Source organism: Hemicordylus capensis, chromosome 1 (genome assembly GCF_027244095.1).
Source record: "Hemicordylus capensis ecotype Gifberg chromosome 1, rHemCap1.1.pri, whole genome shotgun sequence".
Lineage (NCBI taxonomy): Eukaryota > Metazoa > Chordata > Lepidosauria > Squamata > Cordylidae > Hemicordylus > Hemicordylus capensis.
The window spans coordinates 433,511,087-433,524,112 of record NC_069657.1 but is presented as its reverse complement, the minus strand read 5'-3'; the positions used below and the strand labels follow the sequence as shown (position 1 = coordinate 433,524,112).

The window sequence follows — 13,026 nt, the reverse complement described above, 5'->3', positions numbered from 1 at the left end:
GCTTTGCATGCAGAAGGTCCCAGGTTCACTCCTTGGCATCTCCAGGTAAGGCTGGGAGAGACTCCTGCCTGAAACCTAAGCTGCCAGTCAGTGTAGTTAGTACTGAGCTAGATGGACCAAAGGTCTGACTCAATATAAGGCACCGTCCTATGATCCTGACATATACAGGAGAACCTCATTAATCATGGACTCAGTATATGCCATTTCAGGTATCCATGGTCAGGTAATGGACACCCAACCTTGCAGCTTCCTACTGGGGTGGTGTGCATCCCAAATACCCCCACACAGTGCCAGGAAGCACATGGCATCTGTGCATGCACGGGTGCCATTTGCATGGTCATCATGGTGTTGGTGACTGTGCGAATGACACCCGTGCATGTGCTGACATGTGTATGCTGGTGCCGTGCATGGGTACTTGGGATGTGTGCACCAGCAAGAAGCTGTATGAGGCAGTGGAGAGCAGGTAAGGACCTGCTCTCTTTCTTAAAGCTCCTGCTTGCCAATTCCCTCCCTGCAGCACTGGACCTGTGCTCGAACCTCAGTTCATGCACATCCTTAGACGCCGAGCTCCAAATCCAATCCATGAGATGGGCTTTTTATTTTTTTTAAGGATGCAAGCCTTGAAAGAGTGTCAAGGAGCAGCAACCACTCTTAGCCGAAGAGATGGGTGGGCTGCAGCCTTGAAGAAAACACACAATTTAATGCATTTTAGTATTCTAGACCAGGGATTCTCAGTGTTGGGCCCCCAGATGTTATTGGACTTCAACTCCCATAATCCCAAGCCCCAGAGGCCTTTGGTTGGGGATTATGGGAGTTGAAGTCCAATAACATCTGGAGACCCAACGTTGAGAATCCCTGGTCTAGACTAATTAACCGCACTGTATTTGCTGTAAAAGAAAAAAGAAAAAAAACCTTCGTGAGTAATTTCACTTACAAACAGGCCAGGGTTGTCTTATACTTAATTATAAAGGAGCCAAGTCATCTAATAATTACACATTTGTATCACATCCACTTTTTGCTGCCTTGCCCAAGGATTACAAATGTGGTTGAAAGAGGAGAGGGCAGCATTTGCAAGACATCTTCCAGGGCTCTTTGTTTTCAATGAGTAGAGCAGGTCCCACAAGTAGGTTGCAGCCCCATGTAAGTAACATGGCTCACAGGAGCAACCACCATTTGCTCTGTTTCTCCTTTTGTTGATTAGGATTTTATTTTTTATTTTAAAGACAATTTTTTTAAAGATAAGGACAAAGATGGAAAGGGAGAGAAGAGAAGAGAAGAGAAGAGAAGAGAAACTGAGAAGGGGAGAAAAGGAAGGGTGTGTGTGTGTGAGAAGACAAACATATTATAGAAATCAGAAATGAATCCAGTGTTGCAGGCTGGGGTTAAAGGCAAATCCTTAGTCCAAAATAACTGGAAGACTACAGTTAAAAGTTTGACACTGAGGCTCCAACATTCATAAACAGCTCTGATCTTGGCACAACACTTTCATCTCCATACCTTTTTGCAATGAACCCCAAGGATGTGTAACAAAAGTAAATGCATATTCTTCCTGTTTCCCCATCCTGCCTCCAATTCCCTCCCTTCCTCTTTTGCGGGCTCTGTGTGTGTGTGTGTGTGTGTGTGTGTGTGTGTGTGTGTGTGTACGCACACGCAGCACAATCCTATCCTTTCCTGTGGTCACAGAGAACCAAACTCAAACTTGCATCACAGCCACTATAATGTTATATTTTGCTGGCCAGCGATTTCAGATTCCTTATGGGTTTTATCATTGTATTTGATATTTGTGATTTTAGTATTGTAAGGCACCCTGAGGCTAGGTGTACGGCATGTATAAGCAAACAAAAATATAAATAAAGTGTGCATACAAAGCAAAAAGGGCACAGCTGGAGAATTACACTTCACTACTAAATCCCCTGCTAAATGAGCAAAGAGGCGCCTTTTAAAAGTAGTGATTCTCTTTATTCAGCAGGAGGAGAGCAACTGGCCCTCTCCATCCCCAGCACAGCATCTCTCCAGTGGCTGTTGCTGGTGTCTATCTTAGGTGTCTTTTTTAGATTGTGAGCCCCTTGGGGACAGGGAGCCATTTTATTTATTTATGACTTCTCTATGTAAACCGCTTTGGAAACCTTTTGTTGAAAAAAGTATTCATAAGTAAAATCTCCATTCTCGAGTTCCTAAGCAGCACCCTCGGCCCAATCATATATACTGCACCACAATGCACAAGATCCGGCTCTAATGAATAATAAGTTGTTCCGATACAGGGGGAAACCCTCTCATTTTCTTACCTTTTCAGATCTCTTTAGCGTGCTTTCCTTCTCTGCCCAGGCACTCTAAAAGAAAATTTTAAAAAGAGCCAAGGTTCTACATCAGGCTACATTTTCAGATAGTTTGTAGACAAGCACAGAATGATAAGACTACTATAGAAAAACATTTAGCGAGTGTGTGTGTGTGTGTGTGTGTGTGTGTGTGTGTGTGTGTGTGTGTGTGTGTGTTAAGAACCACAAAGCCAGAGTGATTGAAGTGACCATATGGAATTCCAAAACCTAGAGCTAATGGAAGATGTCCCATTCGTAGAACAGCTTAGACATACGTCTATGCAACCTTTCCCTGAGTCTCCAAGCAAGGAGAATTCACTACCTTCCTAGAGAGGTACTGCCTACTGAACTATTTTTAAGGTGTGTGGGGGGCTGGGATTGCTAGGCAGCTGCTGAGGACCCTGCACCCTAAGAGCCCGCTGTTGACCACCTCTGTGCTGGTGTAGATTAGAATGTATCGTATTTGATTTTATCTATCTAAGAGACAATGGTTTCCTATCTCACTGTATAGAAGTTATTTATTTATTTATTTATTTATTTATTAATAACACTGACCCGAATTTATTAGTTATAACTCTAACCCCCATCTCCTTCTATAAGCAGTTTACAGCAACATAAAACAAACTAAAACAGAAATTAAAACCTTAAAACAATTTAACAAGTCTAGTTAAAAAGCTTGGATGAACAAATGTGTCTTTAAAGTTGTCAGAGATGGGGAGGCTCTTATTGCAGCAGGGAGATGATTCCAGAGTCTCAGGAATCTGGAACTGGTGGCAACTGCAGATGAACCTCTCTGGATGATCTCAAAGGGCGATGGGGCTCTTAGTGAAGAAGACATTCTCTTAAATACTCACTGCCTAAGCTGTTTAGGGCTTTATAGGTTATAATCAACACCTTGTATTTTGCCCAGAAACCTATTGGTAGCCAATATAGATCTTTTAATATAGGAGTAATACGATCTCTTTGAGATTACTCAGAGACCAACCTGGCTGCCGCATTCTGTACAAAGGCAGCCCCGTGAAGAGCGCACTGCAATAGTCAAGTCTGGAGGTTACAATTTACAATTGGTTTCTTTGTATACAAACACAGCTCTATGAACAGACACAGATACATGCCAAGGATAATATTTCATGCACCCGATGAAGTGGGCTCTGGTCCACAAAAGCTTATGTTTCAATACATGTGGTAGTCTTCAAGGTGCCATGGGACTCTTTGTTACTTTTGCTGCAACAGACTAACAAGGCTACCTCTCCGGAAGCCATTTCTTTGCCACGATTCAGCCTCCAGCCTAACCTGCTGAGTACAGTTTCCTTGGGTAGTGTCATGCCATATTCATGGACAAGGAGGTCTTGGACTGTATCATATCTGGAGGCCCTACATGCCTTCCTTTCCCCAAGCATGATAAATCAGTGGAGATGCCAACAGAAATTGCTCTCTCAACAATGACCCTAGAAAGTCAAACTTTTCTGAGCTCTTCTTTCAGCACACCACACCCTGTCATTGCATTCCAGCCCCTCCTAAACCACCCCTTTCCAAAGACTTCGGGCATTTTCAAAAAACAACACAAGCTTCTATTTCTGTTTATTTTGCTTCCAGCGTATTTAGCAAAGCCTTACATCACCAGAGCAGCTGCTTAAAGCAGCTCTGGGAAATTGGTATGCACAGGCCATTCAATCCACTGGTGCTGGAAAGAAATATACTTCAATCAGAGCCCTCCTTACAGATTAGTGATGCAATACATTCCACCCACCCTGAGTGCGTCCATGAGATCAGGCTGCTCCATGAGTTTGGGGAAAGTTGCCAGAATTGGATTGCCGATCAAATCTGCAAGGGATTGGGGTGGAAAATATATTTGTTATTTATCTGTGCTTTAGTGACACTTTGTGTAAGACAGAAGCACTTTGAAGAAGAATTTAACTATAGCTTTTAGAATTCCATGATTCTGAACCCAGGAAAGAATAGCAAAGAAACCAGTAAAACTCCAACACAGCAGCAATAAAAAAATCTTAAAATAAATATACCGTACATACCAGACTATCCAAACACAAGCTTTGTGGTTTTTTTAGTGTAGCACTGCATTGATATGCCAATATGTATTTGAAGAATTCCACACTCATGCCTCAAGCACACATACCAGATGCATTTTACTGTACAATATATAAATCAGGAAAGAGTGCAAATATTGTCAGATTCTTTACCAAGTTTAACAAGCATTTTAAGTAGCCTGCTTTCTACATAAAGGCTGCAGCCACCGGATATTTACTGTTGAGAGTGTCAGTCAGTTAAGCCTCTCACATACAAAACCATGACAAAGAGCTATAAGGCCAGGGATGAAATCTCTGCTCATTCGTGAATTCTGTAGATGCTCCAGAACTAGAGGTTGTTGGGTGGCTGGTTGGTCTTTTAAAAATATTTTTATCCAAGCCCCCTTGTCCCACCAGAGATTGGTCCATGGAAGTCTTCCATTACGGCAAAGTGTGACTGGATCAAATGCTAGCCCAGGCTATGTGGCAAGTTCAATACACAACTAGTTGCAACTAGTTGTGCAACACAGTGGTCACTGAATCCTTCTTTCACACTCCTAGGTTAGGTTTCATGCCAACACCTAGCACTCCATCAGCACCACCTTGTGCTGGTGATGGTTGGGACTTCTGCAAAAGATGCTGGATGACATTATTTGCAAGACCTTAACCTGATCTAGCAAGGAGTTCCTTACGTTCTTAAGCAGGAGTGCATTCTTAGGATGACTTAACACAAGATTAGTGATGCTTTAGCTATTCAGAGATACCAAGTATGCACTGATATAATGCTTGCTTATTTTATTCTAAAACATTTGGATCCCAACCTTTAGTGCCACAGGCAAACAAACCCCAAGATGGTTAACAACAAAACATTAAACAAAAAAATCAAAATTTAACCCACTGACAGACATCCAGACTAACCCTGCAGATACGTGCCAGGGTTTTCCTTGGCGTGAGGGGGAAGGGGTGGTTTTTGGCAATTCCTCTGCAGTCACCTCCATCTCCTGAAACTATGTTCCTCAGGGATACAGTTTCAGAAGGCACAGGCAGCTGCAGAATGAGGGAGGGAATGCTGAAAACCTCCCCTCCCCGCACCCCAACTCCACAACACAGAAAAGCCTGGTGCATCAGTACAGGTTTAGACTGGCTGTCATCCCCCTGATAGATGAAGGGGATTCTAGTGGGGGGTGGAACAAAAAATTATAGATTGTGCAAGACATAAATTAAAGTAAGGTTGGACTAAGAGAGCTGAGAGATAGTGGATGGCAGTGTTCCCTGTAACAGAGATTCCCAGATGTTCTTGACTACAACTCCAGAATTCCCAGCTACAATGGCCCTGGACCGAAGATTCTGGGAATTGTAGTCAACAACATCTTGGAATCCCTGTTACAGGGGCCACTGGTGGATGGCATTCAGACTAGCCTTGCACTGGTGGAACATGCTTCTCTAAGGGTGTAGAGCAAGGTTGTTGTGCAAGGAAAGGAACCTCTGTTCCACACTGGTTCTTGTGCTAGCAAAGGTTGCTGTCAGGCATGGAGGGAGCCAAGTGGCGGCCCGTGTTCTGCCGCCACCATGGCCCCGCCCCCTGCATCTGATGTATGATGCAGGGTATGTTTAGCCACGCCCCCTGCATCATACAGCAGATGCGGGGGCGTGGCTCCGCTAACGAATGGGGCTGTGTGGCCCCGTTCAGGAGCGAAATCGGCCAGCGTTGCATTCGCAGCGTGGCCAAAGAGACTCTCCCTGCCTTTAAAAGCGCTGGCCAATCTAACTCCCAAACTCCTGTGTGGCCAAACACAGCGCTGGCCAATCTAACTCCCGAATGGGGCCATGCGACCCGTTAGGTTAGGGAGTGAAATCAACCAGCACTGTGTTTGCCGAGTGGCCAGGAGCAGCTCTCCCTGCCTTTAAAAGGCAGGGAGTGTCGCTCAGGCCGCACTGAGAATGCAGCGCTGGCTGATTTTGCTTGCAAACGGGGCCGCGCAGCCCCATTTGGGAGTAAAATCACGCCCCCGCATCTGACATCAGATGTGGGGAGTCTGATTGGCGGTGGCCCGGGTTCTTTGAACCCGTTCGCCCAATAGTGGCTCTGCCCCTGGCACTAGTGGTAGCACAACACATTGCACAACCTATTGCACAAACGCACAAGGTTCCTCTTACCGTGCTACACTATAGATGATTGCAACCACATGCTCCCTCCCTTAGAGTTTTTTTAAAAAGATCTTAAATTGTACTTGTTAATAGAGAGGCTTTTTAATGTGTTTTATTACAGAGAAACTACATCCCCCAGGCAACCTCGTGCTTCCCCAGCCTCCCCACACGCACTCCCTGCTGTGTTCCCTCTAACAGGGATTCCCAGATGTTGTTGACTACAACTCCCAGAAGCCCCGGCTGTAATGGCTTTTGCTTGGGGATTATGGGAGTTGTCATCAACAACATCTGGGAATCCCTGTTAGAGGAAACACTGACTCCCTGCCTCTCCAACATCACTCCATGCCTGTATTGCCAACACTGCTGGAAGACTCGTGGCAGACTCGGCAGCTGCACCCAGCCTACGCTGACTGCGCATGTGCAGGAGTGCCCTTTAAAGCAGCAGCATCACCACCACCTGGGGCACTTGCTCCGCTGTCGCCAGATTCCTTGTGGTGGAGGTCAGGAATTCAGACCTCCCCTTTCTGATTCTACCGATGTGTACAGACCTAGTAACAACATCAAAGTCATTCTTTGGGCATCACTGCAGATGCTGCCCAGTGTCTCTAGCTCAGCCTGCATGCTTTATCATTGGGCACATCTCTTTAATCTGCCAGCATCACACATGGCCAAGTGCAGAAAGCAGCTGCTACTTCCCTGACCAAAACACTTACCTGCATTTTGCATGTTCAGTCTGTCCTTCAGGAGCACATCACCAAGAATCTGACGATAAAACAGTATGAGGTGTATGTAGCACATATTGCCAATTAACACTTCGGGCAGCAGACTGGTAAAGAGCAAAACCAAAGAAAATTTGTCAAAGTTACGACTGAAACATTTCAACATATCTTAACATGCAAGATTTCTGAATACAGACATATTGACCTGGACTGCATTCTGAGCAGCAAGGAACGACTGCTCTAGTTTCTTGGCTGTTCAGCGATCGTGGCCAAAACAGGCTGGCAACCAAAAGTGTTAATTCAGATCATTCCAACTCTGTGGAATCAGGACCCGACCAAAGGGAATATATCCTGCATTCTTTCCCTTCCTCTGTGCGCTCCTTTTCATGTAAGCAACAGACCTCTCCACCTTAATATGTGAATGGGATGAAGATGTGGACTGCTGCCTCATCACATCAAATTAAGGGAGCCAGTACAGCAGAGTGTCTAACCGGTTAGGGGCAGGAGACTCTGCTTCAAGTCGCCACTCATGCAGCTCACTGGGTGACCTTGGGGTGCTTATGACTAAGCCAACCTCACAGGATTGTTGTGGGGAATCAATGACAGCGGGAGGAGCCATGAACACTGCCCTGAGCTCTTCGGAGGAAGGCGGAATAGCAATTAATAGCTTTTAATTTTGCCCTCAACTAGCTAGGACTGAACCTGGAACCTTCTGCATACAAAGCAGGTGCTCTTGCATTGAGCTCCCCACTCACTACACACAAGAGACTCCTCACATTTACGAAACACATGCTCTAATGCATCAATGGTAGCACTCCTTTCCCTAACAAAGTCAGCCCCCAACAGACTCCTCTCTGCCTTACTTCTAACTGCTTCCCCACAAGACTTCTAACTTACTTCTAACTGCTTCCCCACAGTTGAGGGAGTAATGGCAGGAGAGAGGGCACGCCCTCAACTCCTGTCTGTGGCTTCCAGCAGCATCTGGTGGGCCACTGTGCGAAACAGGATGCTGGACTAGATGGGCCTTGGGCCTGATTCTTATGTTCTTATGTAAGACAATCCCTTCATCCACCCTTGATCCCCGTCCCATTCAGCTACCATCCCCAACCCATACCAGAATCTTTCGACACATATTAGCTTTTATTTATCTTCCTTCCACTGTGGGCTCCTTCCAGCATTCTTCTCTCCCATTGTTTTCATCTGAATGAAGAATGAGTTTTGTTCTGGGTGGCACTATCAAGGCAGTGTGTGTACGCACATGCATTCAGAGTGGGGTCTTCTGGATTCAACTTGAGTGGGATCTAAAATTAACTGAGCGGACATCCAAAAGCCTGTGAGTGCACACACATGCACACACCTTAGAGGAAACACTAGTTCCTTCTCAGGTTACTTTTAAGAGCTATAGGTGTGCTTTTTAGAGACATGAAAACGCCAGTGCAGGGAGGCAGACTATGCAAAATATATTTCAGAAGGAAGGTTGACACTGGATGAGGTTCCAAAAGCAGTTCCTGAGGTTCTATCAATTCTCTCTCATATAGATACTATGCCTTTCTGAAAGATTTTTAATTTTATTTATTATTATTTATTATTTTGCTTATTTAAAATATTTCTATACCACCCAAAACTTGCATCTCTATGTGGTTTACAACTAAAATCATTTAAAACATTTAAAACCGAGTATTTAAAAATGTTAAACTATAAATCTAATTAAAAAGCCTGAGTGAATAAATGCGTCCTCAGTGCCTTTTCAAAAGTTACCAGAGATGGGGAGGCTCTTATTTCAACAGGGAACACATTCCAAAGTGCAGGGGCAACAACCGAGAAGGCCCGTTTCTGAGTAGTCACTAAACAAGTTGGTGGCAACCACAGACAAACCTCTCCAGATGATCTTAACAGGCAGTGGGGCTCATGGCAAAGAAGAGGTTCTCTTAAATTAATGCGTCACAAGACAAACATACAATTCCCTAGAAAGCAGTCTTCTTCTTTTTTAAAAAAAGAAAGCCATCTGCTCACAGGCTAGCAGATGGCTGGTATTAAAATAGCATGTTAAATAGCAGCACTGCTACTAGTGGTCAGGTGAAGCGCCTGCTCCTACCAGCTAGCCTAGGCCTCACCCTCACCACTAAGGTGGTGGTAGTGGTGGCACACCCCGGCATTTGACTCTTCACAGTGGTTGCTAGACCAAAGGTTCTCTAACCTGGCTCCCTAGATGTTGTTGAACTACAACTCCCATAATCCCCAAGCACTATGGCTGAAGGCAGATGGGAGTTGTAGTCCAACAACATCTGGAGGCCCAAGTTTGACAGTGATTGTGCAACATAGCAGGGAAGGCCATCTGGTTTGGCAATGATGTGGGAAGCAGCCTGAAAGGCACAGCCATTTCTAGCATAAGAGTTATCGGCATCCCTGTTCCATAGATCCATACCAGAGCTGAAACTAACTTGCTCCCATAGCTAACTAACTAACTTGCCCGCCACCTGTCTGCCTGCCTGTCCGGCGCCACCGCTTTCCTCTTCCCCTACAGGCAGCTCACTTGCAAACTCTTGCGAAAGTTGCCATACATGGGATTAGCAACAGATACACCTAAGAGAAATATAGATAGATAGATATAGATAGATAGATAAGCATTATATTAACTAATCCATTGTTTTTATGAGAGTTCTTTTCATCTTCTGTTTTGATTTACAATTTAGGGTACTTATTTCTTCCTGTCTGGTATTTTGCATTTGATAGTTAGTTGACATGCAATAGCATTCATAATTTTGACAGTATTTGTCAGCAGATATGCAATGGTATTTACTATCTGGTATTGGCCATGTAGTACTGTATAGACCTCCATTACTACAGAATTTTATTCCATTTGGACTTAGGAGGCTTGTAAAGTTACGTGGAAAAATCTTAACCTGATCTTGTCTGATGTTATAAACCGCCCAGAGACGTAAGTTTTGGGTGGCATAACAATGTGCAAATCAATCAATCAATCAATCAATCAAATATTGAACCAGTGATTAACTTTAGAGGCATTTCTTATATATACATATACACATACACACCTATGTGAGAAGTGGGGGGGGGGAATTGTATAAGTAACAGCAACATGGAAAATCTATTACACATTTTGCCCACTTACTTCAATATGTCTTTAGATCGTGTACTTAATGACCTCAGTTTCACTAGAAGTTGTGGCTGCTTCCTTAGCATTATAATATGGTGGAAAACTCCACCACTGGCTTTAGAAAAAGAAATAATACATAAAATTAAGCATATTGATACCAGAGTCAGCAATAACACACCTTCAAATATTCCCAAAATCAATCAGTCTCTCCTTCCACTTAGCATTCTCTCTCTTCTCATTCAGGTCGTGCCACTTAAAAAAAAATCTTAAAACTTTTTTTTTCCCTTGCCAGATAGCACTCTTTACATCTGGTGAATGATTTAGAGTTTCCATCTACACTCAATGACAACGTTTAACATTGAGCAACATGTTCTGCAGCATTAGTGGGGCGGAGCAAGAGCTATGCCCTTGTAGAGAGGCTGCTGTGGAGCTCAGCCAAAGGGTTGCTGAGTGCAGGTGGTAGAGAAGGTGGAACAATTTTCGCTGCTCTCCTCTTCTTCAAAAAGTGCTCTTTGACTTCCAGAAATATATCCACAAGGGCAGCACAACCCTCAGGGATATATTTCTGGAAGCCAGAGCACATTTGGAGGGAGGAGAGGGCAGCAAAAACTGCTCCCCCTGCCACTTCGTGAACACTCCACTGCACAACAAACCTTTGGCTGAGCTCCTCTTGGTGAGGGCACAGCTCTTGCTCTGCCCTCTTAATGCTGTGGAACATATGGGCCATTGTTTTATTTATTTTAATAATTATTTCCCATTCTCGCTCCCTATGCCTAGAGTTTCCTGTTATTAAAAGGGACGTGTGTGTTTCATTTGTATTTTAAATGTGTGTAGGGTTTAGGTCCCAGGGCATGGTCTAAAGGCATATTATGCAAAAAAAACCCTTGCTGAACAAAGCCCATCTCAGCTTGGGTTTGATCAGTACCTAAGTGGCAGACTGCTTGAGAATCCTACGAATACCACCCATAACAGAAGAAACGTGAGATATTAATGAAATCAAGTAGCACTATATTAGACTGTCAAACAACAGAGTTTCTGACAGAATGCACAGGCTTCCTTCCACGTCCATTTTATAGATAGATAAGGAATGAAACAAACTATACCTCTTCTTGAAATGGATGGGTCTACTTCAACCCCTTTTTCATATGGAGTTCCACCATTCAAAAGCAGCTCATATGTTCTGCAAAATACATAAACACACACCTTTATGGCCATTTGTCATTAAAAAAAACTAAGGTATGATATTTCTTTTCTGAAGTGATAAAAAGATACCACAAGCAATTCATTATTTTTAACACTGCAGCTGGTCTGAATTAGCATATTATTTGAATTGGGTAGGGAGTCTTTAGTACAGATTTTTTCTAATGGCACATTCAATAAACTTTTGTATAAAAAAATCTATTGAAGGTTATATAAAAACAAAAACATCAGAGTCTTGTGGTGCCTCAAAGACTAACAGATTTATTATCGCATAAACTTTTGTGGACTACACTTCACTTCATCAGATGCTAAACATGTCTTCACTGCAAAAGACTAACAGTTAACTTCATTTTAAAAACCCACATAAATAATTATATGGCATATAGGTTTATTTGAAAAATTATTTTTTCCCCAGCCATAAATTTATATAAGGCACTCCTCACCTTATTCCTTTGAGGGCACAATAGACAGAAAGCAGAAACCTGGTCAAATATATACATTATCCTATGTACCGAACTACAGTGGTATGCACAAATCTACCAAACTAGATATTAAAATGCCAGATAAAATATATAAAACCTATATGTTGGTTATATATAACCAACATTTACTTCAGTGTCTGATGTGGAGGTGTCCAGCAACTCCTCTTGTGTGATTAGGTTGGGTCAGTTCCAGTTTATGACTCCTGAGGATGTGGACAAACTGACTGGAATGGTACGGCCTACCACCTGTTCTCTTGACCCTGGCCCGACATGGCTTATATTATCTGGCAGGGAGGCTGTTGTAGAAGGCCTGGTAGAGATTATAAATGTGTCTCTGAGGGAAGGTAGGATGCTTCCTAGTCTTAAGGAGGCAATTTTTAGACCGCTTCTGAAGACGCCTACCCTGGATCCCTCTTTGCTGAGCAACTACAGGCCTGTCTCTAACCTTCCGTGGCTGGGCAAGGTAGTTGAGAGTGTGGTGGCCTCCTAGCTCCAGACAGTCTTGGAGGAAATTGATTATCTTGACCCATTTCAAACTGGCTTTTGGGCTGGATATGGGGTGGAATCTGCCTTGGTCGGCCTGATGGATGATCTCCAATTGGGAATCGACAGAGGAAGTGTGACTCTGTTGGTCCTTTTGGAACTTTTGGCGACTTTCGATACTATCAACCATAGTATCCTTCTGGAGCGTCTGAGGGGGTTGGGAGTTGGAGGCACTGCTTTGCGGTGGTTCCGCTCCAACCTCTCGGGCAGGTTCCAGATGGTGTCCGTTGGAGACTGCCGTACTTCAAAATCTGAACTTTTGTATGGTGTGCCTCAGGGCTCTGTATTGTCTCCGATGTTGTTTAACATCTACATGAAACCTCTGGGAGGGATCATCAGAAGATTTGGTGCAGGGTGTTATCAGTATGCTGATGACACCCACAGCTATTCCTCCATGTCAGCCTCATCAGGAGAAGACATAACCTCCCTGAACGCCTGCCTGAAGGCAGTAATGGGCTAGATGAGGGATAACAAACTGAG

At 43.9% G+C, this 13,026-nt stretch overlaps 1 protein-coding gene across 2 annotated transcripts in view; it reads right to left on the bottom strand.

Annotated features, from left to right (window-relative positions):
- NPHP1 (nephrocystin 1) overlaps nucleotides 1-13,026 on the bottom strand; it is a 57,692-nt gene that overhangs the window by 6,490 nt on the left and 38,176 nt on the right. For both annotated transcript variants that reach the window (XM_053313698.1, XM_053313688.1), the window contains 5 exons: nucleotides 11,425-11,501; nucleotides 10,337-10,436; nucleotides 7,201-7,313; nucleotides 4,066-4,139; nucleotides 2,286-2,330 (listed from right to left, as the gene is read on the bottom strand). In XM_053313698.1, coding sequence (XP_053169673.1) covers nucleotides 2,286-2,330; nucleotides 4,066-4,139; nucleotides 7,201-7,313; nucleotides 10,337-10,436; nucleotides 11,425-11,501 — 409 coding nt within the window. The remainder of the gene's footprint in view (nucleotides 1-2,285; nucleotides 2,331-4,065; nucleotides 4,140-7,200; nucleotides 7,314-10,336; nucleotides 10,437-11,424; nucleotides 11,502-13,026) is intronic.